Below are 26,662 nucleotides of genomic sequence, written 5' to 3' on the forward strand. Positions count from 1 at the left end.
GCTTGGCGGTCAGTTGATCTGACCACTCGGTTCAGCCCAGTGCCAGCTTGGGGGCCAAGCCGACGACGCACCACAGCGACCGCGCAACCCCAAGCCTCTTACGCGTAACGGTTACGAACAAGGCTCCTTCAGATGCTGTCCTCGAGCAAGTCTGCCTTGCATGGTGTCCTGGTCGTCGATCTGGGCTCCCTTTAGACCAGCCCTACGGGTTCTGCCGGCATCCCCGTCGTCCGCGTCTTCCATCACGGCGTACATCAGGCGGCGTATCGCGCGCCCCCCCCCTCTTCAAGGGCTTCCTCCTCTCACCATGACCCTGCCTGTATATCCTCAGTACGAGGGTGGCACTCCCTCTGCCACTCACTTGTGCGTACTCGTTCATGGGGTGAGCCGAGCATTGGGCATTCTTTCTTCATTACTGACCCTGTTGCCGCCATTTTACTCAAAACACCCCTTCCAACCTGCCCTGTTCCCAGACCTGTTTATCTTACTCGAGTCTATATAATTGACTTCTTCTTTGGTAGCTATGGGGCAATCCGGATCACATGAGAAACGTCGCCAAGAGCTTGCGCGACCGCCACCCTTCCAGTGAGCTGCGTCTGCTGTTCGCGAAGCGCAATATTGGCAGTTTCACCTACGATGGCATTGAGCGCGGCGGCGAGCGCATCTGCTCCGAAATTGAAGAGGAGCTGCGCGCAGTGGAGGAGAGCGGTGGCAAAATCACCAAGATTAGCATCATTGGATATTCCCTCGGCGGCCTGGTCTGTCGCTACGCCGTAGGCTTGCTTTACGCAAAGGGGATACTGGACAAACTCGAATGCATGGTAGGGAAGCCCCCGTCCCGACCTCGATCGTCATATACATGCAGGCCTTTGCAGAGGACGCGTCTAACTAAAGCTTGGACTTTCCTCCCCCACAGAACTTCACAACTTTTGCGTCTCCGCATCTTGGGGTGCGTACGCCTCTCAAAGGCTGGCACAACCATGTCTGGAACGTCATGGGTGCCAGGACCTTGTCAATGTCCGGTAGGCAGCTGTTCACGATTGATTCGTTCCGCGACACAGGGCGGCCCCTTCTCTCGGTGCTCGCTGAACCAAACTCCATCTTCATGCACGGCCTTGGCAAGTTCAAAAGACGGAGCTTGTATGCCAACATTGTCAATGATAAAAGTGCTGTTTATTACACCACCGGCATCGCAAAGACAGACCCGTACCGAAATCTGGGCGCGATCAAAGTCAACTTTCTCAAAGGATACGAGGGCGTTCTTCTGGATCCGCAAAATCCCATCCGCCCGCCACCTAAGCTAGGAGAAGCTACCTCGTGCTCTTCAGCCACAGAGTCCATCATGAGGTGGGTCAAGAACATACCGTTCATGATTACCGTCACGGTATTCCTACCCATTGGCGTGCTTGCCTATCTCTGCAACGCCGTCATTCAGAACATTCGCAGCTCGCAACGGATCAAACTATACGAGAGAGGCTTGGCTGGTGTCAGCATCGACGGGTACAGAGTTCCTGTGCTCATTGCGGAAATTCGCGAAGAGGTTGAGAATACATATGAGGCGTTGAACAGTTTGCAAAGCCAAGAGTTTCTCTCATCCGAGGACGAGGACGAGGACGAGGACGAGGACGATGGAAAGAGCGCCGAGGACAGGAAATTGCTGCAGCGCGAGAGACGAATGTCGGTTCCAACGGAGCCAACTCTGGCGCTGACGCCTCAGCAGTTCGAAATGATTCGTTCTCTAGACACTCTCAACTGGCGGAAATACCCCGTGTGGATTCAACAGCATCGGCATAGCCACGCGGCTATTATTGTGCGACTGGAAAAGAAGTCCTTTGACGAGGGGTGGGTGGTATTGAAGCATTTTGCAGAAGACGAATTCTTGATTTAGACGCAGGAGAGGGACCTGGAAAAAGAGAAGAAAAGAACGAATAGAGGATCTAATGCAGCGGAGGTCGAGTACGAAATATGACGCGGCCTCCTCGAAGTTTCCCCTTTTCCTGTACAATGAGGGGAGAGAAAAGATAAAAAAAAAAAAAAAGGGGGGGGGGGGGGGGGGGGTGCAAAAACCACCAGCATTACTTACTCCGTGCCTTACTTACTTGGTGCCCCCGAGGTAGGTTCAAAATCACGCAAAGCGGCCGACTACTTACTTGTGCATTAGTGCCTGCATTTCATAATCAGACCATAGCAATGTAGATACTCTAACCTTGGGTCTGTTCCAAGTTCAAAGCGCCAACTAATGCTGGCTACTATTACCGGGCGTACGTTTTGCTCGCACAGAGAAGGCGCAGGTGTCGCCTTTTATACGCGCATAGTATAATAGCTTGGAAGCTATTGGCATATGTTGTCTTCAGTTGAAGGAATTGATGGCTCCCAAAAACCGCGGATACCGCAGCTGCGAGGCGGCTAAACGCGCTATTAGTAACGATCGTCACACAAGTTTCCGGCTTCCGCCTCGTTGCTTGTCAGAAAAGACCCAACGCTGGCAATCCCACACGGGTTATTCTTCGATGCTGCTACAACGACCCGGCGCTGTAGTATATGGTGATGACGAGATTTCCCCAAGGGTTCGTCATTGGCATGCAGAGCCTGGTATCGGGTGTTTTCACACGCCCGCCCCCGGCTGATGGTTTTCCAGCAGACAGCAGCAGGGGAAGCGCAAGCCAGGCCCTAGGTTGATCATGGACTGGCAGCGACTTGAGATGCGGTCAAGGGAGATGACAATGGAGACGTTGCAAACAGACAGGACGAGGTTGGGACCAGACGTCAACTGGTCTCTTGGGTCGTATCAAGACTGCCCCACGTGGGGCTCGACTCCCACGACGGTCGACCCCAGGAACCACCGTCGTGGAGTGGCTGGTGTTGGGTTGGGTTGCTTCATGTCGGCTTCTATTTTTGTCGGACTGTCGGATTGTCGGATTGGCAGTGCAGAAGCCTTTCTCGGCTTAGGGTCTGTCAGCGGACACGGAGTGGAGTCACGGAGTGACGTCGTCTTCCCCCGGGCGGGCAGCTAACCTAACGCTAACAGCCCCCGCCCCCAGCCTCGTCCCCGGCGGCCCCATCCGTCGACGTCATGAAGCCCACATGGCCCTGCGTCTCGGGCGCCACGACTTGACGCCAAAAAAAGACAAAACCTCGTGTCGGCGGATATCCATCCACCACGTGTTGCTCCGTATGCGAAGCGATGGGGACTGCGTCTTTTTTTTCTCTGCGGCCCCAGCGGTCAAGGTCAAGCCTGGAAAATGCCCGGGTTCCAACTTGCAACCAGACCTCACTTGTGTTGCACAGCAGAACCCCCCCATTGACGACGAATTTCTATTGGGCCGCCCCACCTGCCCTCCCCCCTGTCTCTTCTTCACGGACCAGTGGACTCTGGAGAAACCCCCGTCCGTACGGACGAGTTCACGTCAGGCGGAAACCCCGACACGACTCCAGAGCTGCTGCAACATATCCAGCAACAACCTTGGCACATGTAACGACACAACAAGCGCTACTAGGTGCATACGTCAGTGGTGCCAGGCGGGCCCCGGAACAACGTGCGAAAAGAGACAGGCCCATGACTCAGATACGAAAGCCTCGTCGTAAAGAAATGGCCCGACGATCCGGGGCTCCCCAAGGCGACGACGCCCGCGATTTGTCCCTCGCAAGCCTCTTGTTTCCCGCCAAGCCGTGAATGCTGTCAATTCTGCCTGCTCGTACTCCGTGCGGCTGTGCATGAGGTACAGTGGGGTTCCAATAATGCACGAACAAAATCGCATAGCGCGTAATCTTCGCGCCTCAACCAATTTTACCCTTTACATTACAACGCCCATAATGTACCACAACAATGCCCGGAAATCGTATCTTTGGTACGGAAATATCCGGAAATCGTCAAAGGAATCATAAATTCTCGCCAGTACAAAAAGCTGCTATTGTGGCCGAATTATCGCAAGGTAAAACCCACCGCGCGGTAGCTGCCGCATTTAACACATCGCCATCAACCACGCATAGGATATTTAAACGCTGGAAAGAAGATGCAACCTTAGAAAATAAGCCTCGTTCTGGCCGGCCACCAAAGCTTACAGAGGCCGAAAAACGCTATATTGTTCTTCTTGTCAAAAGGAACCGCAGCATTACATATAGTGCCCTAATTGGCGCTATGGGTGGCCGAATAAGCCGCTCAACTATCCGACGGTGCCTTCGAGGCTATTAGCAACGCAAATGGAAGTCTATAAAAAGAATACCACTATCAAAAGAAACAGCAAAAAAGAGGCTTTATTTTGCACGTTATTGGCTGCAGAAAGTCGAAGAATTGATGGAGGTAAGTATGATTAAAAATGGCCCCTTCAAATAGCTATTTACTGATATAGCAGCCTCTATAGATAATTTTTTCTGATGAGACCTCTATTGCAAATCAAGGCAATAAAACACCACAATGGATATTCCGCGACCCTTATGAGCGATTTAACAAGGATCTTGTTAACCTTACCTGCTATGTAAAGGCCCCATTATCGATCATGGCCTGGGGGGCTATTTATCGCACCGGCCGGAGCCCTATTATCATTATGGATCGCGATGAATAGTCTGCTCGAAATGGATATACAGCGCGAAGCTATCAAAAGGCTCTATCAGAAGGTCTCTTACCTATATACGACGGTATGAGGCTATTCCAGCAAGATAACGCGAGAATTCATACTTGCGCTGCAACATCTCAATGGCTACGGCGACATACAATTATAGCGATTGAATGGCCTCCGCATTCGCCTGATTTAAACCCTATTGAGCATATATGGAAGGCTTTAAAGCAGGAATTGGTAACTGCTAACCCTCATCTATTAATTCTAAAGAATAATGAGGCGCATAGGGCTGAATTAATAGAATGTATTAAAAAAGCATAGGCAGCAGTGCCACAGCCCTTAATTACGAGGCTGATTGAGTCTATGCCACAGCGCTTACATGCTGTAATTCGCGCACGTGGTTGGTATACTAAATATTGATCGCGAAAAGCAGGGCTATTTGCCACATCTTGTTTTATTAGAATTAATGCATTACTACCTAAGTTGTGGCTATTTGAATTCTTACGCGATAATGTGGTGATGGCGTTGATGTGGGGTTGTTGCGACACTTTTGCGTATATACTGTACAAACACAAATCGCATACCTCCCAACACTTGATAAAAAAACAAAAACAAAAACATCTTCCACATCTACTATACACTTGCAAACATGCGCTTCTCCAACGCCATTTGCGCCGCCGTCATGGCCACCGCTACTTCAGCCGTCCGAGGTAATGCGAATCCCCCAAACATCAGGTCCTCTCATCTGTCCAGGCGACATCGAGCTCTAACGCTTCACTAGTCAGCTGGGATGGCGGTTATAACGAGGCCGGTCGATCAATGGGCGTAGTCTCCTGCTCTGATGGCAGCCACGGCCTGATGAACAGGTATCCCACACAGGGCAACCTGCCCAACTACCCCTTCATCGGTGGCACCGATGCTATTGGCGGCTGGGGATCGGGCCAGTGCGGAACCTGCTGGCAGCTGGAGTATCAAGGCCACAAGATCAAGATTTTGGCCATTGATCACGCTGCGTCTGGGTTCAACATCAATCCAGTTGCCATGGATGCTCTTACAAACGGACGAGCATACGAGCTCGGCCGTGTGGATGCCACTGTCACCCAGCTGAGCGCTAGGGATTGTGGACTGTAAACAGGGCCCGGGTTTGATGGATGCGACATGACATGGAATGACTACCTCTCTTTTTAAGCATAGTAGAATAATACTCTCCCTTTTTAATCGCGATAGAAAAATATGACAATTAATCGTACCACACAAAAGAGCGGCCACCTCGTCGGTTTTGACCACCCCCCAGGTCACCCTCCCCGTGTAAGCAGCAGACACCCTAATGTCGCTCTGCGGCGCCCCGAGCTCGTTTGTCTCTTTTTTTTTTTTTTTTTTTTTTACTTTTTTCTTTTCGCGTTGGCTTCTTCCGCTGCTTCAGTTATATTTGACGGTAGACTTTCGTCGGCGGAGAGCATATCGGCCAGTGTCAGTGACCTCAGCAACTACAGCCAAGTCTGCGGCAGCCTGTCCGGTTGAGGCCAACGCATCGAGTTTGAGAGGATCTCGCAGCGAGGGTACCAAGAACAATATGCAATCCAAAGTCTTAATGTGGCTCGCGAATTGCTCGTAGTCCAAACCCGGATTAAGACCCTCGAGCGGGACCTGAAGGGCACGAGGCCGCACGTAGGCCATTTCGACCTTGCCCTCCTGGATCAACGACGCCGTACGCTTCAGAAACTCGTCAAACAGGCGGCGCTGGCCCGCGAACACGTAGCACAGCTCGTCCTCGTTGTAGCCCATAAAGTTGTACAGCCAGTCGCGGGATACTCTTTCGATGTTGATGTCGTTGTGGCACTTGCAGACCCCCATATTGCTGTAGTAAACACGAATGTCGGACGAATGCACAATCTCCAACGTCGGCGGCTCGTATGAGTCGTACGCGATCAAGGCACCCCTTGCGTACGAGTCGTAGTATTCGTCCACGTCCTCGCCGTGGAGACGCTCAAAGGCGTCGCGGAGCGCCGCCGCCGTAGGGCTCCATATCTTCTTTATACCGTAACACATTTCAGCCAGCTTCATGGTAAAAAGGTCGTGGCGCGATGGCAAGGAGTGATGAAAGATGATGAGATTTGACGATTGACGAATGCCAAAGATTGAGAATGATGTGCAAGAACGCGTTGCGTGTTCAAGGAGACTTGTTTTCAATGTTGGCCCGCCCGAAATGAAGAGAAACTAAAGCTTCATGTCTTTTTCGCTTCTAGGTTCTATTTGAGCCCTCCTTGGGTAGGTAGGCCTGTACAAGCTTCACTGGCTCCTGGTGGTCAGGGTCTGGTCAAACGGAGCAAGAGCCTGCAGCTGCTGCAGGGCTGTCGAGCACTGCTCAAGCACTGCTGGCGTCTCGGAAATCCCAGCCAGACCAGACATTAGCGTCAATTGTAATCGTTGATGGCTGGGGGAAGAATTTTTGGTTAGCATCATGCATCATGTCTGGTGGGCTTCGCACCTTCCATGAGCCAGACTTGTTGACTCCAGCGTGGCTGTCTGCCCCGAAACATGAAAGTTGTCGTGTGCAGAGCTTTTTTTCTTTTCTTTTTTTTTTGCCCGATAACCAAACCAAATAACCGTGATTCGTCTTCTCAAAACGGGTCAAGACAATGCTTGTGACTAAAAGGGTGATTCTGCTGATGCTTTGTGATTTTTGCTGGATTTTTGCTGGATTTTTGCGCTCCGGTGATGGAATTGGCAAAGCATTGACCTTTACGTTGTCGAGTGCCCCGTCACCAATCCAGTAACTGGAAGAAGGAACTCTTTTCCCTGGGATTTTTCTTTCCTTCTTTTTTTCTTCTTCTTTTTCTACTTCCCGCCCCTTTGGATGCACGACGTCAACCACCACCACCAACTTATCCCCTCCTGGAACCTCCTGGGAGCGAACATGCTTTTTTTTTTTTTTTGGACAAAGACACGATGCCAGACGTACCGAGAAAGCGAGAAAAGGGCGAATTCATCGCTGCCCGTTCGGATGCATACCTAGTCTGTAAGTCGTTGGATCCAATGGACACTGACGACATGGACTTTTAGCAAACAGCTAATTCAAGGTTTGGCCCCAAGGTACGGCAACCACACGACTTGCTTGTGAGCATTCCACCTTTCCGTGGACAAGTGAGATGCAAGATGCGTCACAAAAGTTGCTTGATTCAGCTGGATCTGCCTCTGAGGAAGCCGACGGTCTATGGCTCAGGCCCAACTTCTAGGACATCCTGCCCTGGGCAGCTCGAAGCGGCAGCTTTGCTCTCATGCTCTCAAGAATAGAAGATGTTCTTCCGAGAAAACAGAGACATTGGAAAATCCAATGGCGGATGCGCCAGACAAACGCCAGACAAACGCCAGACAAATGAACTCTTGACTGGTACCCACTCTTACGACGACGTTTAGGTTGGCGGCTGCGTGTGGAGAGAAAATCTGCGGCTATGGTGGCACGCGAATCCCCGCCGGATGCTATGGACTTGGCCGGGGTCAGCAGTCGGGGTCAGCAGTCAGCGGCCAGCAGTCAGCATGGGATGGGCGGGCTACGCCGAGCGCAAACAGACTGGTCAATGGCATTATGGCAATACATACATACAGACGGCCTGGGCTGGAGTCATTAAAATCGCCGCCGTTCGGCTAACCGCTACTGCTCCGTCTTGCTTTTCTTGCGAGACTCAGCTCACAACTCGCAACCGCTCGCGATGCTAAATCTGCACAACGGTCGATTGTCTGTCTCGATTATTAAACTTGCGCCAACAACATGGCAGACAGACGTCTTGACGATGATACTGATATGCCCTCTGCGATGGCGATGCTGGCTCATGCTGGCTGCAACCCCTTCGCCAAGCGCTCCCCGTCAGCGTCAGCGCCACCCCTTGTCGCAACTACATACATACATATTGTTGATTTCCGGCTGAAACGGATTCTGGGGAGAAAGGGGGGTATCGTCACTGTGGTGCTATGCAGTTATGCACAGGCTAGTGCAAATGCTAGACGAGGGATTGATTTTATGCTGTTCAATTATCTGACTCGTGGGCCAAGCATGCCATTGGCCCCCTCACCGCCGATTGCAAGCGTCTCACCGGAACATCCGAAAGTCGAAACAGACGGGTTACATCGCTCGTCACTCGACATGGACCAACGAACTGCCGCCCGTTATACCTATACCTAGAGAGGCGCTCCTCCGGATGTCCGACGATCCAAGGGGTCTAATAGTCTGATCCGGCATGAATCCGCACGGCAGAGCCTTTCAATCCGGTTGGATGCAAAAGCTTAGGCATGCGGATCGGGGAACGTGCTCATCGTCTCCGACGGCTTCCCGTCGCCGATTCACGTCTTGATCTTCATAAACACGCGACGGAGCCGCAAGACTGTCGGCCGTTCAATCTTTTTTCGCAATCGTCGTGAGCAAAGCTCTCCATGAGTTTGGCCGTTTATCTCTCTTTCTTCCCGCCAATCAGAAGCCTACCGGTTATGGGGTTTGCTGGGAGGAGTCAGGTCAACGTTTGCAAAACGTCAAGCCCGAGCCTCCTCAAAAGCTCAAGCACGCAGATTGTTACATCACCCGAACTGCATCTACCAGCTGTCTTTCGCTTTTCCCAGCCACTTCCATACCTGCATCTGCCTTGGACAAACCAGACTTCACCATTATGGCGGGGCTCAAAGGAACCTTGGCAAAGTACAATGTGGCCAACAAACTGTACAAACAATCGCTACTCCAAAGTGTGTGCTTGGTCTCGGGAATATCCATGTTCTTCTTTGGTTACGACCAAGGACTGATGGGCGGTATCAACGCGGCACGAAACTATGCCGAGCTGATGGGTTTTGGCCATTGGGATGAGGCGCAGCAAATGGTAGTCGTTGACAAGCCTTTGCTTCAGGGGGGCCTCGTGAGTGGTCCGTTCGATTGTCTCTCCTTCCGCCCCGAACTAAGCAAGATGTTATGGATCAGGTTGCGGTGTATTATTTGCCCGGAACCTTGATGGGCTGTCTGCTTGGCGGTTGGCTTGGTGACAAATATGGCCGCATCACCACTATCGGGCTGGCGTGTGTGTGGTGTGTGTTTGCAGCCGCCTTGCAATCCGCGGCCCAGAATCTAAGCTGGATGTTTTGTGGTGAGCATCCCCCCACCCTTCCCTTTCTGTTTTCCCCCTTTTCTTTTTTGCTGGTGGGATTTCCACACTAAACGGTCCGCCATAGCTCGAGTGTTGAACGGCCTTGGAACGGGTGCTTTAACTGCCGTCACCCCAGTTTGGGCCACGGAAACAGCTGCTCACACGTCCCGTGGCCAGTTTATCGCCGTGGAATTCACTCTCAACATTTTCGGTGTTGTTGTCGCGTACTGGCTCGAATTGTACGTATGATTTCGCTGCTGGCCCCGAAACTTCGTGTCGTCTTGAAATCAAAAACTGACGCGCGGTAGTGGCACCTCCAAGTACAAGGACCTCAACTCATCGTTCATCTGGAGGTTTCCCATCGCCTTCCAAATTCTGCCTCTTGTCGCTCTATTCATTCTTATCTGGCTCATGCCCGAATCGCCACGTTGGCTCGTCAAGGTGGGCCGCGAGGATGAAGCTCGATACCTTCTCCAGCGTCTCAGAGGCCGCGAGGGCGAAGAAGGCGAACAAGCTGAAGCAGAGCTGCAAGAAATCATCAGCAGCTGCAACCTGGAAGACAAGACTGGCAATCAGCAGAGCTACCTACGTATGTTTTTCGGTATTGGATCGGGAAAGTTGCACACGGGTCGTCGAGTTCAGCTCGTCATTTGGCTCCAAATCTTGCAAGAGTGGATCGGTATCGCAGGCATCGTCATTTACGGCCCCCAGCTCTTCGCAATCGCAGGAATAAGTGCCCCGGATAGACTCTGGGTCAGCGGAGTCAACAACATCACATACATGGTATGGCTAGGTCTACCGCAGCGAATCGTGAGGTTTCCATTCAGGTCTCAGCTAACGCGCTCACCAACTCGAGTTTGCCACCTTGATCTGCGTCTTCACCGTGGACAGAATCGGCCGCCGATGGACCTTGTACTGGGGCTCGGTTGGACAAGGCATCTGCATGTTTGCAGCTGGCGGTCTCGCACGGGCAACGATGAATGCCAGTGATGGTGCGAACCGAGCACAAATCGGCGGCTTGGCCACCTTCTTCGTCTTCCTCTTCACGGCCATTTTTGGGGCGACATGGCTGACAGTCCCGTGGCTGTATCCCGCCGAGATCTTTCCTCTGCATGTCCGTGCCAAGGGAAATGCCTGGGGCGTCGTCGGCTGGTCCATCGGAAATGGCTGGTGTGTAAGTCGACTCTCCGACGTGGCATGCGAGCAAAAAGGCTGACCCTGAGAGGGCGGGGAAAACAAAAAAAAAAACTGACAAAACTGACGAGACGTAGGTTCTTCTTCTTCCCACAATTTTCAAACGCCTCAACGAAAAAGCCCTCTACATATTTGGCGGGGTCAACATCCTGACAATATTGATCGTTTGGGCCTTGTACCCCGAGTCGAACCAGCGCACGCTCGAGGAAATGAACCTTGTCTTTGCCAGCGAGAGCATCTGGACGTGGGAGGCCGAAAAGAATTTTGCTCGGCTCAGAGAGGAGAATGCCCAGCTCGGGCGATGCGCCAATACTGGCCGCGGCACTGTTGACTCTGACAAGAGAGTTGCTGCGGTCCAGAAAGACTTGGTCTTGTGCTGAATGGGGTGATGATGGGTATGCTGGACCCAAGAGTGGAGAGGTAGATTGATTACTACGCCTGCTGAACACCAGTCGAGCGTGACTCATGCCGCAGCGGGAGGCAGTCGACTCTGGCGATTTACGGGATTTGGATGTGTCAGTTGGGCATGTTCAATCACGGCATTGCGCGGCATGAGGACGAAGAATGAGAGATGATCATCTCCAACGACACGGATACACACAAGAGGCGTGACCATGACGGGGGCACGACGAGGGCTGAGACGCGTTCCAGGTTTCAGTACAAACCAGAAAGGGTCAATGTATGCATCCAAGTGCCTTTCTTTTCTAGTCGCGAATAGCCAACCATTGCTGGTTCACCGGGCTTATGCAACCACCGCAGCTCTTTCATCCTTTTCACGTTGCATTCACTTAATTATTCCCCGAAAATCATCGCGCTGGGCTGCGCCTCTACAACTCCGTGAACCCACCCAGGCCCGTCCATATAATTTGCAATTTGCAATGCTTGTATATAAAAGGAATTCGAACAAAGAAACCCGCCCCAGTGATGGGGGGGAATGTGCCAGGTGGGGAAATTATCCAGTATGCCAAGTGTGATGCGCATCTACGGTTTTCTTTTTTTTTTTTTTTTTTTTTGCTTTTGGGTCCTCTTTCGCGACGTTCATCTAATCATGGTCCAAGTCGGAGTCGGCCTCGTCATCCGTCAAGTCTACCGCCAGCTTGTGCGCCTCGTGTTCCATCATCTCTCTGTACGTGCTCCAGCTCAAGGCCACAAAGGCCACGATGATCATGGACCCGCCGAAAATGGCAGCCCAGCTCAAGGGCTGCCCTGTCAGGGTCCAGTCGGCGATGGCGACGATGAAGATGGTCAGCAGGGCGGCGACGGACGACAGGACGGGCGAGGTGAGGGAGATGAGGACCAGGAAGCATCCGCTGAAGACGGCGTTGGACAGGACGGCAAGCAGGATGAGCCAGCACGTCGAGGCCGCGGGGATCTCGAAGCGCTCAATGTTGAGCCAGTGCAGGATGGGGAGGGGCATCCACAGCACCGTCAGGGTGAAGAAGCCGATGCAGGAGCCAAAGACGTTGGCCATGATGGTGCCGCGGACGGCGGAGGCGCCCTCTGGCGGGCAGGCGTAGCGTTTGTAGAGGACCTCGTACAGGCCGTACAGGACGGACCCAGCGCCTATGATGAGGTTGCCTGCGAGCCGGGGCGCGGCGCCGCCAGGGTCGTCGTGGGAGTCCGAAGCCGAGGCGGATGCCCCGTCGGAGCTCCCGGTGTCGCCGTACGCCACGACCAGCACGCCCATGACGGCGACCAGGACCGAGAGGGACTTGTCCATGCGGAGCGGCTCCTTGAGGATGGGGACCGAAAAGACGTAGGCGAAAAAGGCGCTGCAGTTGTAAATGGCAGTCAGGTCGGACGGCGTCGTCAGGCTGACGGCAACGTACCAGCTCAGGCCGGCAACCGTCAGGGCCGAGGTGATGTAGGCAGTCATCCGGGCGAGATACGCGACGGGCCTGCCACGCCTCGCCACGCTCGGAAGGGTCACGTTGGTGGTCTGCAGCTGGATCATGGTGACGGTCGAGAGCACCACCTGCAGGTGCTTGCGCCAGAACTGGGGCCACGGCTGGTCGCGTTTCTGCAGCCGCAGGACGAGGAGGGCGCCCGGCCAGAGGATGACCCACGACGAGTGGGTGACGAACATCATGCAGTAGGCTTTGCCCCAGCCAAGGTCGCGCTGGATGTAGGCCGAGAGCTCGGTCTGGACGCAGAAGGCGACGAGGGAGACGGACAGGAAGAAGGCGGCAAGGGTGTACTTTTTGCGGGCCGACGCCTTGGCGGCTTCCAATGCGACGGCGGGGTTGCGAGAATGCAGCAGGGAGGAGCGGCTGAAGGCGGCCGGGTGCTGGGCGGTCATGGGGGGATGGAAACAGCCCGCTTCCAGCTCGGCGTCGGGGGTGGTGAGTCGCGAGGTCGGCGGCGACGGGCCAAGGCGGGAGCGGGAGCGGGAGGCCGAGGAGCGCTTCGCATCCATCTTGTCGCAGGTGCCGTTGCCCGTCTCCAGACCAGGCTTGAAAAGCAACGGTGTTCCGGAACGGCCTCCACGATAAAAAGTCGGCCGACGGTCATTGTCCATTGTGGAGGGGAAGACGAAGAAGGGGGGGGGCCAACAAAACAACAACAACAACAATTATTTATATAAAAAAAAAAAAAAAAAAAAAGAGGGCGACCACGGTGAGGGTTTGGCGAAACGTTCCTCGGGGTATCCAGGGGTGCCGAGGCTATTCGCCCGTGAGAATCGACGGCTCCGGCTCCTGTCGCCGCAGCATGTGGGGGATGATGATGATTCAGGTGCTGACGTGGAGTGGACACGTTATTCGGAGAGTTCTCGTCGGGGGGATCGAATAGGGCCGCCGAGCGCTGTCGGGTTTCGTTTCCGGCGGAAACGAAAGCTGAGCAAGCCAAGCACAGACGTGGGCAATTTGAATCTGGCCCGTCTGCGATTGCGGTTTTGCGCGCGAGAGCTCGTCAGGACCCGCAAAGGAGTGTTGCGACGGACCGTATGTATTTGATTGAGACTGGGAACTCGGGTCGACCGAGCAAAGCCTTTTGTGGTGGGCCAATGACCCCCGGGCAGAGGCCCGAACTGTCTGGGTGATGGCAACGCGGGGGGGGTGCCTCGTGCCGCGCGAAGATGGGATTGCTCTGGTCGGGTCGGGGCCGAGAATCGAGCAAGCGTTTGATGCCAAGTTTTGAGTTTTTGTCGGAGGCTTCAAATGTCATGGGACGTGACGAGCCTGCATAAAGTCATGCATGTCGCAACGGAAACAAAGTATGCACATGCGCCCCACTGCGCAGCGCGTTGTGAGAGGCTGCAGCCTGCTCCACCGCACGTGATTGCGTGCACAAACACGGCACACAAACACGGCACGCCAAAAGCGGCAACGTACCTTACAACGCATGGGTGTTCCTAGACTTGTTGGAACCCCGCTGTGGTTACGTAATGACAGGAGAGCGTGGATTCTTTCGGGAGGCTTCTTTCAAACCTCCTTTTTTTTTTTTGTTGGTAGAGGCACGGGGGAGGGAGAGAGACGGGGTTGGCAACGCTATTAAGTCGCCTTTCGCCTTGCAACCATCTAATGCGCTGCGGCATGGCAATAATGGGGATATACGTAAAAGTAGAGGCCTCCTAGATAAGGTAGGTAGGGTAGGTAGGTACCTAGGCAATTCCTCTGACCAATTCAATCAATGCCGTCTTCATCTCTCGGTATGCCGAGCTCCTCCCAACGCCGCCGGACTTCTGCTATTGCTCCGCTTGGGTCTTTCTCCGTCGGGTTTCGAAATTGCCATTCGAGGCACACATCCAACGCTTTCCCCGTCCACCTCCCTGGCTGCGCGCCGATTGCCTTTGCCAGGGACCGCCCGTCCAGCAGCCTCTTCAGAAAAGGTGCATCATATAAATCCATCCCCACGATCTGGTCCAGAAAGCGCTGCCATCCACGAATGAAGGCATCACGTGCTGGCGCGATAGTTAGCTCATGTCAGCGTTCAGGGATGCCGTTTCCAAAATGAGACGAACCTCTGTCACCTGCTCCTGGCCAGATGCTCATCGTTTCCATGGCTTCTACCAGAAGCGCGTTCAGGACCTGCAGAGTCCAGAAACCTCCGTGCGAGTCCCATTTCCGAATAGCCATGCCCAGAACGTGCCTGGAACCAGTCATCGCCTCCTTGCCACATGCCATCCGCTTCAGTTCCATGATTTCCTTTCGGTGCATGTGACTAGCTGTTATGGTGTCCGTCAGCTTGTTTGGCGCCTTGAGTCCCTCTCGAGCTGCCATTGACGCTGGAGGCAGCGCTGATTTTCGATTGCCGCTGGGCGGAGATGCCATGACCATCCACGGGCTCAAGGCCGCCAGGTTCCAAGCCACATATCCCGAGTCGTCCGAGGGAATCAAGAGCCGGCCAATAGAGCCTGGGCAGTCAGTGGTTTGCAAGTCACGGAGACAGCTGTACGCGACATGCCATCGAGATAAATCTGGCCGCACCGTGCATTCAGCAGTTGGATCCGTAAAGACTGAATGGTACAGGCCCAGATCGTCGATGAGTTTTAATGCAAGGAAAGGGTGGTCTCCTTGACGCCCGTCAGTTATCAGCATAGTTGGCCAGTCGGTGGCAAATAGCAAAATTCCTGTTCCCCCTTTTTTTTTTTTGCCATCTCAGTCATCGCTGTTTCATACCTTTCAGCATCTTTTCCAGCTCGGTCCCGACTCGTTCACGGCTTATTTTGACACGGAGGGCTGCCAAAACCTGCTCGTCTGCCATTACGCTGCTGGTGTCTGCGTCGATGGAGAAGTTCAGACGGCTGGCGAAACGAACAAGACGGAGGACACGAAGAGGGTCATCCTTGAAGGTTTGCAACGGGTTGAGCGGCGTCCGCAACACTTTGGCTTTCAGATCCTGCAAGCCACCGGTGAAATCCTCAATCTGGTTTGTGTGCAGATTGAAGAATAGGGCATTGACGGTGGCATCTCGTCGGAGTGCATCCTCTTCAGGAGTGCCGAATTCTACGATTGGATTCCGACTGTCTTCAGCGTACCTCTCCTTGCGGAGATTGACGAGGTCTAGATCGAGACCAAACATGCGCAACATGGCTGTCTCGAGATGCTTAGACTTGTCTGGATTCCGAGACACATTGTGTAGGTTCCCAACGTCGTCTGGCTTGATGGAATGTGCACCGATCGCTTCCTGCGTACTGCAATACGCATGCATGTGCTGGGCAAAATCCACTCCCGTCATCGAGTTTATGGCGACATCTATGTCATTTGTCTCCATGCCGAGAACCTTATCGCGAACCCAGCCGCCTGCCCATCGAATGACGACGGGTTCGTCGGTCGACCTGGACTTGTTGATGTACGACGACGTGTCTAGTAGGAGACGCTGAAGCTGCTCTTCTCCTCGGTTGAGTTTGATAGCGGGAGCCATTTGGACGAATGCTTGGTCTGCGACATGCGTGCTGAATTTTCTCTTCGTCATTGCGAGCACCAAGCCCGATTTGCGCAGCAAATTGAAGACCATAAGGTGGGTGAGCATCAGGGAATGTTGTTTCGTCGGGCATGGGCACCAGACAACACGACCCACAAGTTGAGTTCAGCCGAACCTTTTGGATACCCCAGGGCCCAGGCCAGATGCAAAATGCTTCGCTGTGGACTTCAGTAGTGTTTATAGGAGTAGTTTCTCACCAACGTTTGATGGCAAATGTTCCTCATAATCATAATGACTTTTATAGCTACTTATTAAACTAAACTCTTTCATTTGTAAGTATCAACATTATAAAATTGTAATGAAACTACTTAAATAAGTATTACATAATATTTTTTTTTTTTAAAAAAAGATTAATTGCTGATAATACATACTGTATAAAAGCGGCTATTCTTCGTAATGAATGATTTATTTAACAAGGCATCAAATGTAAGCGGGCCCCATTAGCCGTCAACAGGGCACTGGGGTTTATAGCGTTGTAGGAGTCACATGCTTCTATAAGGTTGCGTCTGGTGCGTGCTGCATTGTAGCATCAACATGTCCCCGCCTGTCAATTCCAGGCTTACGTACTCCGTACTGCAGTGCGTACTGTGCTTGGGTCACGGCCTTGCATTGCTACGCTATTCCGGCCGTCGACGACCCGTACATGCGCTCCCCCTCGTTCTTGGCCAAAATCTCCATGCTCCGTCGTTGCAATGCCGACAGAAAATCATCATGAGCTCGATTCCCCGCTCGAGAATCGTCTTTCGAGACTGATGCTCACCAATCAGGCCGAGCAAACGGTCCCCGGCCGACAGTCTTCTGAAAACACCGTCTGGCCAACCGCAAAGACGTCAAATGTGCCACACGATGCGGTTGGCATGGTTCCATGGGAACACGTGTCGGAAGCAGCGACGCGACAGCAGTCGCGACCGGAATCTCAAGTTGCAAGTAGAATGGGTAGACGACGCCCCAACCAGGCGCAGCGACGACAAATGACGTCTGAGCTGTCGTTGGCCATGGCCTCGCCATGGACTGGCCAGCATCCAACCTCCTTGCAGCCCGACTCACCGCCTGGCGCATCCGTCGCACATGCAGTCCCTACAGGACGTGATAGCCTCGGCCACGCTGGGTACAGGGACCACCGGTCGACAAGATCGCGGGGCGAATCGTCGACCTGGGATCATACACCATGGGCCGACTCTCAGCTGTCGCCGCCGCCGCAGAGGCCGACCAATCGCCGAGGTGGATGTGTTCGACGATCCGGATGGCAGCGGGCGCCCGAGCCGTTGCACCTGGTGAACTGCAGCGCAAACCCCCAGCCTGTCAATCGTCCTCCGTTCCATGACACTGCCAACATTCCTGGACAAGCTGCTTTGCTTGATCGACTCTGCTACGACGTGGTAAGCGAATTTGAGATACGGCGAGAGGAGCTTGCCGAAAAGGAAGCTTTCAGAGTCAAGATCGAGGGCATATGTCGTCAGGTCATACTGCATCACGAGACCCATGCCAGCGCCAATGCCCAGAACTTTCCAGTTGCTTCCGTGCAGTTGAAATGTTTTGGCAGCCTGTCGTCTGGCTTCGCCACGACAGCATCGGATATGGACCTTGGGCTGTTTTCACCCTTGTCAGCAGTACAACCCGACTCACCAGATTCCCCAATCCCTCGACTAATCGAGAAGGCCTTCCTGGATGCCGGATATGGCGCCCGCCTCCTCAGCCGCACACGAGTCCCTATAATCAAACTTTGCGAGAGACCCTCGGACAAGCTACGGGACGCATTGCTCATAGAAAGGTCGAAATGGGACAATGGTATCGAGTCGAAATCGGACGACAGACTGGCCGAACCAAGCCAAAACCCGGAGGATCAGCCCGAGCCAGGCGACGACACGACTTTGGCTGGAGAAGGGACTGGGCCGCCGTTCGAGCTTGCCGCAAGGGCTGACCAAGGAGAGAGCCGACCGTTTCACCTGAAGCAACACTCGCAAAGCTCCCTGCTGGCCTATTTCGGTCTCGCCACGAGGGTTTTGAAGAGAGCCGGCGGCCGCGACGTACATTTCGCTAATTGTCGCGGTTTCACACCTCACGACTGGAGCATCCTCAATAGTGTCTGCCAGGCCTTCGTGCAGGGATTGGACGATTCTGTGCTGCGGCAGCGACTGGATTCCTACCCATCCCTGTCTTTCGGGGCTCCCCAAACAACTTGGTGTAGCCGATCTCTCGCAGGAGTCTATATCCAAGTGGAAGGTGAGAGGATTGCCCTAAACTTGGAGCGTTGGCTGGACGGACACGACGCCCTTGACCCGGATAAGAAGGCCCGGCAAGCCATCGCAGCCTGGAGAAAACTGCAAGCAAGCTACAGATTTGGCATTGACCCTCTGTCCGACAACAAGATCCTTCAAGCTGCTCTGGCTGAGCTAAAACGCGTGCCGGCGGTCCAACTCATGCAGCTGAAGCAAGATGCGCTTGAAAGCCCCTCTCAATATCACGCCAGGGTGTTGAGGATCCTGCATGAACTAGGAAGACCCGGCGCGGACCAGTCTGATGCGGTCATGCGTAAAATCGTCTCTCAGTACATCTCAGGGATCCAAAACGATGAGGTTCGCGATGAAGTTGCCGCAGCAAGGGCTGACTCTTGGAACAAGTTTGATCTGCTGGAGCTGGCGCAGAAGCACAAGTGCCTCAGTCTCGCTCGCGAACTTGAGAGGGCAGTGGAGAATAATCTGTATAACGAGCAGTTTCTCAGCGATATTCAGGATTATGTCTTGCTACTAAGGTCACACTCAGATGGAAAGCTTAATGGCCGCTACATTCCGGTCACACAAGACTCCCTCCCGCTGCTTTCCAGAATGAAGCTGCTGCCCGACCCACGCAAGTTAACCATGAAAACGCGCGACAGGTATCAAGATTCGTTGGAATTTCCTCCTGGTGGCGTCGGGGTTCAATGTGACATCAACTTCTCGGCCCATCTCGCCCTCGAGAACACGTCACTCCTTCGCTGCTACTCTCTCACAGATCCGCGGGTTCGACCAATGGTGCTATTCGTGAAGAAATGGGCAAAAGTCCGGGGCATAAATTCCGGATATCGCGGCACGTTGAGCAGCTATGGGTACGTACTGATGGTGCTACACTATCTGGTCAACGTCGCAACACCATTCGTGTGCCCCAATCTCCAACAGCTAGCTCCCACGCCGGGATATCAGACTCGCTCCGGTACCCAAGGAATGCCGACGTGTCGTGGATACAATGTCCAGTTCTGGCGAAACGAGCAGGAGATCCTTCGTCTTGCGGCAAGTAATCAACTAAATCATAACACCGAGACAATAGGCTGTCTCCTTCGTGGGTTTTTTGAATACTTTGCTCACAGTGGATTCCTGAGCCGCGGATTTGGCAAGGGATTCGACTGGGGACGAGACGTCCTCAGTCTCCGCACTCATGGTGGGCTTTTGACCAAGCGGGAAAAAGGCTGGACTGGTGCCAAAACTGTTATAGAAGGTTCAGATGCCCGTACTTATCATCCATCGCGGGGCGAGAAGCCATTCCAGCTCAAGGAAGTGAGACACAGGTATCTGTTCGCCATTGAGGACCCCTTTGAGCTGGATCATAACGTTGCCCGAACGGTAATTCACCATGGCATTGTATCAATACGAGACGAGTTTCGGCGTGTGTGGCGGCTCATTCAACTAAGCAACGGTAGAGGCTGGACTGAAGACATTCTGGCTGATGCTGCTGAAGACAATGACGACTCCCAGTCCTTTGTCAGCTTGATCGAGGAGTTGCATGGGCCGCAGGAACAATGGGCACGAGGATAACCACGTTGCGAGCCCTGGAATTCTATGGCAGAGCCGGTATCACCCCGCATCATCGATCCAATTTCTATCACGGACTTTGGAATGCCAGAGTTGAGGTGAACGGTGCGGAGACTTGCGGAACGTGTCATTTTCATCCCCAAGCGGCCCCGAATTTCCGGCAGCACATAAGATGGACTGCTTTGCATAGACCCATTCTAATGGACGACCGCTGGAAACGTTTGGGCGAGAGAGCCCTTGATCGCTTGTCGTGTTGCGTCCGGTCATTTGACTGGTATTGACTGAGACACGTCTGCTGTCGAGCTCAAGCTTTTTCGGGGCCATGGTTTGCGTCCGGAAGCTTCGCGCAGATGCTGTCGATGAGATTATTCATGCCCATGTCCTGAAGTTTTTGGGCAATCTGCACCATTTCAGCGGTCTGAGGGTATCGCTCTAATGGCGTGATTCTGGACAACAAAGCACGCGTCTTTTCCAAAGGAAATGCCTGGTCCATCTGGGAGTCACCGACGACAAGCAGAACCTGCTGCAGTATTCTCAACGAATACAGCGCCCCGTGCAATTGTGCTGTGCCATGAACGACCATCCACGAAGCGCCTTCGTTCGGCTGCACCGACTCCTGGCTTCTCAGAAAACGATGGAGCTGCTCCGCGGTAGACGCTGTGTCCTGTCTTTGAGATTCCACCTTATCCAATAGAATGGCCAGGCCGATCCAAAACAAATCGCAGAGGTCACTGGAGAGAGTCTCTAGCTCTGCTGCGCATAGCAAAACTTGGTGCATATATTGCTCCGCAACTTTCTGCTGCATGAGCTCCACCCTCCTGCCGGTGCAATTGAGATTCTGTACTCGTCGATATTCCTGAACGCTTGAGACCATGATTTCGTTGTCGGTGCAATAACTCAGAAGCGAATACGCCAGCTGCCGTATGGCGGTGCTCTGATCCCATGCACTTTTGGACGTGGGACGCTCCAGCAGGGGAGGCAAAAACATCCTGACAGGCAAGCCAGCAGCTCCCTTGCGAAGTTTAAGATGAAAATCCAAGATGATCTCCGAGATTCTCGGATCCAGCCCTCTTGTTGCGCCCATTTCAAACCCGGCCCACGTCTGCCGAAACGATAATGGCTCTGTCGAAGCATACTCTTTTTGAAAGGCGAGGAAACGGCTCGTGCACTGTGTAGTTTGAGCAGATGTTTTGACCAGTTGTGCTAGATTAGCGCGCGGGGAACATTTCTGCTCATATGCAAGGCGGACTGCCAATTCTGGATACCTCAGGCCAAGTTGCTCAAACAATTGTCGAGGGCTGAAACATACGAATTCCAACTTGGACTGGGCATCTTGCTGTAAGTCTCTGAAGAACATTACTCGGCCATGCCCAAGGTCGTGTACCAGCAGGTCGGAGTCTGACGTCAGGATGATCCCCCCGTGATGAGAAACATCCGAGGCGCAAAAGTGGTCAGCCTCGCCGGGGACAAGATGTGTTACGGCACGGTAGCGATCAGATTCTCTCAGGGCATCAAGCACCGCGGGTACCAGAAAACTAGGATCGATTGTGGGGTATGCGTTCCTTGCGTGGGCCTTGAACAAGTCGATATCTGCCTGAGCTTGGTGCATTTGCAGCAAGAACGTCGGACACCTCTGAGGAAACAACTCGTACAACCTGCAAAGACGGCTTGTATTCGTCATCATTCTATCGACTCGGATTTCCAACTTGGACGGTGGGAGGTAGCCATCAAAAAATATGCTTCTCCTATCCAAGTTTGTTAAAAAAAAAATCATCGAAGCCCCATGGCTGCCTGCGTCATCTTTCTCCTGTTGACGGTCAAAGAAATCTGGCTTACGGACTTACACGTGGATGTTGGAGAGTGAGAGTCGTTCCAGCCAGGACACGGCAATTTGGCCGAGGAGTCTGTATGAGGGATGTGCGACACCATTGGCTCTACAGATGGAGAGTATATGGTAGGCCAGTGCCGGTCCGTCAATAACCACCGTCTCATTCTCGAGGACGGCAGAACTGGCCAATGGTCGGAGAGTGTTGTAAAGACGAGGGACTCCCATTATTGAGTGACCGGGGTAGACGAGGCGGCCCAGGCTCTACGCATCATCATTCAAGAGTCAACTGTAGCACGAGATCATGTAGTGGTTGGCTGTACCAGAAGATAATGTAAATGACGATGATTGGCTGGAATTAGGGTAAGGCTGCGAGGAGAATCATAAGTTCAGGGTGCAGTCTATCCGTTGAGGACGAGCACGTTATTCTACGGATCTGGATTCAAGAACGGAGAAGTAAACCATCATCAATGGCCGCCTCTTGCAGGCGGGCACATGCAATCCTGCCAAAGGCGGTGAGGCACCGGGCTGGGGTATTGGTGACAGGCAAGTCGTCAGGGAAAGCGGAGCTTTGCCTGGTGATTTGCCAAGAAAAGGAATCCGCGCGCATTTTGTTGCATTTTTTTATTTTGCCTTTTTTTTTCTGCGTGAGCCATTAGAGTTTATTGTCCAGACTCATAACAAAGCCGCCAAGCCGCCGTGTATGCGCGTAATCCATCTCATGTTCCTCGCTTAATCATCTTCCGGCCGCCCAGGGCCATCCTCGAAGTCATCTCGTTTGCCACGCCCCGTTTCCTGCGCTGCACCACAGCGTCGCTCAAGCACGCTGAATCATGGCCTCGCGGCTGGAACCCCGTGCCGATCCGTTTGGTCTTGACTCTCACAAACGTCTCAATATGCTCAGCATAACATCTGGCTTGGAGAGGAAGATCGTAAAACAACTTTGCATCAGTCGTTGGCTTCTGCTATCCTGGCATTTCGTGGTAGACGACCTTGGCTCGGTCTAGGACGTCGAGATCCGCGGGCTGCTGGTCCAGTTCCTCGCCGTTGACTTTGTAGGTAATAGCAATGTTGATCGTTTTCAAAACGTATCTAGGACGTCAAGCTTTGTAAGATTCAAAGCCGAGTAGGGTTTAATCGAAGGCACTGTACTTGACAACGACCAAGGTCAAGCCATCCGCATCTGCGCCTTTGGCGAGTCGACGTCCCCCATTCTCGGCCGAGCTCCTGGGGTTTGGTCCCAATCTCTCCAGTGTCTTCCGTCTTGAAAGCTCTGTGCCCCGACGCGAGTGGTGTGCGCCTTTACCACTCCAATCGTCTGTGTGATGTTCTTCGGGTTCAAGGCGAGTCCGCCTACGATACCAGCCAGCGTCGTATTCGACGGCGTCACGTATGGGTCCGATGCGTAGTTAATGTCCAGCATCAGTCAGTGCATTCGCTCCTTCAGCCACGACGTTCACGTTGCCCTCTTGGGCTGACGGATAAACGAGACACCGTCCACGGCGTACTTGGCCAACTTTAGCCAGTACTCGTTAAATCGAGCAAGCTCCTCCTCGACATCGTACTCGAACAGGTCTCCGTTGTAGCGCTTTCGACAGCCAGCGGCTAACCGCCGGAGCCTAGACTTTAATAACTTGCGGTTGAAACCCTCGGCAAATCTGATGCCACTTCGCGCGACTTTCGAGCTAGAAGCGGGCTCAATCCCCCTACGTGCTGTTCCCTGGCTTTTTCTTCTCCGAGCTCCCTCTCCTCTAGCCCATCAACTGCCACGGGCATTTGCAACTCGATGTGCACTCGGTCGGAAACGAGAATTCGATCGTGGACCGAGGGAAGACGCTTTTCCCTGAGCTCCTGTAGCTTCTTGAAGAAGCTTGGTACGTGGAAGACAACCCCGGAGCCGATGAAAGTTGATGCATTTTGCGGTTCATAAGGCCAGAGGGGAAGCAAGTGGAAGCTGTACGACTTTCCATTGGCGACTGTGCTGTGGCCGGCGTTCCGGCCGCCAACCGGGCGTCTAGAATGACGGTTATTGTCATGTTGCGGTAGTCCTGGCTTGAAAGCGCGTCATTGTCGTCGCGTTATTAGTTTACATGTATGCTGCAAAAGGAAGCAAGAAAATTGCAAGTCCCCGTGTGAGCGATCTTTTACTTAATAAAGAAAATGAATGGGACTGTAAAAAATATGTATTATCCCGACCTTATACCCAAGGCACTCTTTATAGAGCTCCTCCGCTTTCCCTGTGCCTTGGACATCGAAGAATTCACCGGCACCCTAGTACTATTCTATACTCCCTACTTTATTATAGAGCCTGGTACGCGTGTCTCACCTCTATAGGTAGACACTTTTGGCAAAGTCGAGAGAGAATATCCCCTTTCTCTCCCTTTTCCTTGTGCTTTCCCAACAGGTCCTGCTGACGGTTGTTCGCAGTCGCCGCAAGGCCAGTCCTTGGCAGTATAACAATAAACTTCATGCTAGAAAATGCCGGTTTCTAAACCCTAGAATGCAATGCCGCGTGCGCCATATGATGATACTCCCATTCGTCTTCCCTCCTCACTCGCCTCGCGGGGAATCTTACTTTCCTTTCCATAACAACCACGCTGTATGATAAAAGTGGAGGACATGATCCGGTCGTGCCGTTCCGAGGTAATACCAAATCTATGGATGCGCATGCGAAAAGCCTCCCGAAGCTAGCCGCTTCAGGGGGCTAGATTGTCCGAGTCATGTCCAAATCTGAAATGTGGTCTCGGTGTGTTGCGGCTTGCTCATCTTTGTTCTATACCATGAAGGATTCGCCGCAGCCGCATTGCTCCTCTTGACAAAATCCCCGAGTTAGCCTCGTTTCTCCGTTGGTGCACATGGATCGGACGAGACAGCACGTACTTATGTTGGGGTTCTTGAAGACAAATCGTTGATTCAGCTTGTCTTCAACCCAGTCCATCTCGCTCCCGATAATGCTGAACAGCGCTTTGCTGTCAATCAGCACCTTGACTCCATCCTGTTCCACCATCTCGTCAAAATTGCCGGGCTTTTCGACATATTCCAAGTGGTACGCCAGGCCGCTGCAACCGCGATTTCGGACGCCAACCTTTATCAGCTTGGGATCGGGCTGGTCCAGCATCATTCGCAGCTGCTCCACGGCTGCCGGCGTGAGTTTCATGGCAGCCTTGCGAGCTCGCAACTTGGGCCTCGGCCGAGCTGCTCTGGGCTTCTGGGTTGCAGTGTCGCTTGTCGACGTGCTTGACGCCTTGTCTTCGGTTGCTGGCTCCACGAGTGGGGTCGGGTCGAGTTTGGGCGGCGGTCGCGTCTCATGGACTTTTGGTAGAGCTTCTGGTGGCGATATCGGAGTCTCTCGAATGCCGCCATGACGGATGTTCTGGTTGATGGCGGTAGGTAGGGAGTATGAATGATAACGCGAGGCGAAGAATCGAGGAACCGGGAGCTGCCAGATGGGGTGGCAACTCAGTCGCGGCGGGACGCGAGTCACCAGGGCATATACATTCATTTTCATATCATCCAGGGCGGGTTCGTTCGTTCGATGATGCCGATTGTTTTTAGATGGGGGGAAACCAGCGCAGCTGGTGCGGTTGTTGCGAATGATGGAATCGTGGAAACAATTGCTCGAGTCGGCTGACAAAGCTGATGGCGTCAAAAGGTTCTTTGGCAACCTGGAAGGGCATCATTGGTAATGCCGCCTCTGACCGATCCAATCAGAGCTTGCACATTACTAACCGCTGGTGTTCGCTACCCTGGACCCGTCTTTTCGGCGTCGCGAGTCGCGACTGTTGCCACTTCATCAGAAAGAACGCGGGATCCTGGAATGGCCTCAAACGTATTGCACCAAGTGATTTTGAAGACGTTACTGCGGAGCACTCAACCATAAATAAGACCCCAAAGGGTTGATATGCCAGATTTACCCTCCCGACCGATCTGGCGTTGTTGATCATGCATTTACCTCTTCACCCTCCATATCCCGCCAAGCCAGTTAGTTTGAGGCACAGGGGAAGGAAAAGACTCGTCCAGTGACACCCAGTCTACCCTACTCAAGCGATTCTCCAATGCAGTGGAAATCATATCCTTCATAATACCCTGCGGGCCTATTCCTAAAGAAGCCTTTGCCAAGCAATTTAGAGGGAGTCAGTCGGAGGCGTCAGGACTCAGGAGCGAGAGGGCAGACAAGTTTACACGAGTGTCCGTGCATACATCCGACGCGGGATTTTTGCCCTTGGGTGGAAATGGGAATTACAACATGGTTTGCACGGGCATCCTCTGGCCTCATATCCTCCTAGTCTCCTTCACAGCACCGGCCCAAAACCGATCGATCCCACGCAACGCGGCGAACAGGGTCATGATGCGATCAAAGGCCTCCGAATTCTGCGAAGCTAACAAGGCTGGCTGGCTGGCTGTCTTGACCTCTTCCCGCGCGCCTCATTAGTCACACCGTGATGGAGCAACGCAAAATTTGCATCAGTCGGATATTTCCCTACTAGTCTACCCCCAGGCGGAACAAAACCATCATGATATTTCGGCCGTCACATATAATCAAGCCAGTTCAGACAGATGCGGGGGCACAACCCTTACTCTACCCATTGTGGGTCGTTGACAGCCAGTCCCGCCTGGCTATCGAGGTTAGGGGGTCTAGGCTCAAGGGAACAAGACGGCGGGATTTCAAAGTTGGCTTGACATGACCAACTCCGTGACAAACCATGAGGATGGATATAGCGGTCTAACCGCACGTCAAGTGACGACTCTGATGTG

At 53.3% G+C, this 26,662-nt stretch overlaps 10 protein-coding genes across 10 annotated transcripts; 5 read left to right on the forward strand and 5 right to left on the reverse strand.

Annotated features, from left to right (window-relative positions):
* Positions 1 to 307: 307 nt before the first annotated feature.
* Positions 308 to 1,888, forward strand: UV8b_00425 (uncharacterized protein; the record flags this gene model as incomplete). Its single annotated transcript, XM_043137923.1, has 3 exons — positions 308 to 382; positions 522 to 821; positions 917 to 1,888. 3 exons carry the CDS (start codon positions 308 to 310, stop codon positions 1,886 to 1,888), a joined length of 1,347 nt encoding a protein of 448 aa, XP_042993857.1.
* A 793-nt stretch (positions 1,889 to 2,681) lies between these two features.
* On the forward strand, positions 2,682 to 3,115 carry UV8b_00426 (uncharacterized protein; the record flags this gene model as incomplete). The annotated part of the gene is made up of 2 exons (XM_043137924.1): positions 2,682 to 2,954; positions 3,029 to 3,115. 2 exons carry the CDS (start codon positions 2,682 to 2,684, stop codon positions 3,113 to 3,115), a joined length of 360 nt encoding a protein of 119 aa, XP_042993858.1.
* A 2,090-nt stretch (positions 3,116 to 5,205) lies between these two features.
* Positions 5,206 to 5,687, forward strand: UV8b_00427 (uncharacterized protein; the record flags this gene model as incomplete). Its single annotated transcript, XM_043137925.1, has 2 exons — positions 5,206 to 5,266; positions 5,338 to 5,687. 2 exons carry the CDS (start codon positions 5,206 to 5,208, stop codon positions 5,685 to 5,687), a joined length of 411 nt encoding a protein of 136 aa, XP_042993859.1.
* Positions 5,688 to 5,975: 288 nt separating this feature from the next.
* Positions 5,976 to 6,620, reverse strand: UV8b_00428 (uncharacterized protein; the record flags this gene model as incomplete). Its single annotated transcript, XM_043137926.1, has 1 exon — positions 5,976 to 6,620. The coding sequence occupies one exon, from the start codon at positions 6,618 to 6,620 to the stop codon at positions 5,976 to 5,978; it is 645 nt and encodes a 214-aa protein (XP_042993860.1).
* A 2,594-nt stretch (positions 6,621 to 9,214) lies between these two features.
* UV8b_00429 (uncharacterized protein) lies at positions 9,215 to 11,253 on the forward strand (the record flags this gene model as incomplete). Its single annotated transcript, XM_043137927.1, has 6 exons — positions 9,215 to 9,454; positions 9,517 to 9,679; positions 9,765 to 9,918; positions 9,988 to 10,462; positions 10,536 to 10,853; positions 10,951 to 11,253. The coding sequence occupies 6 exons, from the start codon at positions 9,215 to 9,217 to the stop codon at positions 11,251 to 11,253; spliced, it is 1,653 nt and encodes a 550-aa protein (XP_042993861.1).
* Positions 11,254 to 11,915: 662 nt separating this feature from the next.
* On the reverse strand, positions 11,916 to 13,391 carry UV8b_00430 (uncharacterized protein; the record flags this gene model as incomplete). Its single annotated transcript, XM_043137928.1, has 1 exon — positions 11,916 to 13,391. One exon carries the CDS (start codon positions 13,389 to 13,391, stop codon positions 11,916 to 11,918), a length of 1,476 nt encoding a protein of 491 aa, XP_042993862.1.
* A 1,105-nt stretch (positions 13,392 to 14,496) lies between these two features.
* Positions 14,497 to 16,288, reverse strand: UV8b_00431 (uncharacterized protein; the record flags this gene model as incomplete). The annotated part of the gene is made up of 3 exons (XM_043137929.1): positions 14,497 to 14,774; positions 14,835 to 15,386; positions 15,493 to 16,288. The coding sequence occupies 3 exons, from the start codon at positions 16,286 to 16,288 to the stop codon at positions 14,497 to 14,499; spliced, it is 1,626 nt and encodes a 541-aa protein (XP_042993863.1).
* A 701-nt stretch (positions 16,289 to 16,989) lies between these two features.
* On the forward strand, positions 16,990 to 20,085 carry UV8b_00432 (uncharacterized protein; the record flags this gene model as incomplete). Its single annotated transcript, XM_043137930.1, has 2 exons — positions 16,990 to 18,324; positions 18,391 to 20,085. The coding sequence occupies 2 exons, from the start codon at positions 16,990 to 16,992 to the stop codon at positions 20,083 to 20,085; spliced, it is 3,030 nt and encodes a 1,009-aa protein (XP_042993864.1).
* Positions 20,086 to 20,386: 301 nt separating this feature from the next.
* On the reverse strand, positions 20,387 to 22,135 carry UV8b_00433 (uncharacterized protein; the record flags this gene model as incomplete). Its single annotated transcript, XM_043137931.1, has 2 exons — positions 20,387 to 21,827; positions 21,927 to 22,135. The coding sequence occupies 2 exons, from the start codon at positions 22,133 to 22,135 to the stop codon at positions 20,387 to 20,389; spliced, it is 1,650 nt and encodes a 549-aa protein (XP_042993865.1).
* Positions 22,136 to 24,680: 2,545 nt separating this feature from the next.
* UV8b_00434 (uncharacterized protein) lies at positions 24,681 to 25,409 on the reverse strand (the record flags this gene model as incomplete). Its single annotated transcript, XM_043137932.1, has 2 exons — positions 24,681 to 24,718; positions 24,788 to 25,409. 2 exons carry the CDS (start codon positions 25,407 to 25,409, stop codon positions 24,681 to 24,683), a joined length of 660 nt encoding a protein of 219 aa, XP_042993866.1.
* Positions 25,410 to 26,662: the final 1,253 nt, after the last annotated feature.

This window comes from Ustilaginoidea virens, chromosome 1 (genome assembly GCF_000687475.1).
Source record: "Ustilaginoidea virens chromosome 1, complete sequence".
Lineage (NCBI taxonomy): Eukaryota > Fungi > Ascomycota > Sordariomycetes > Hypocreales > Clavicipitaceae > Ustilaginoidea > Ustilaginoidea virens.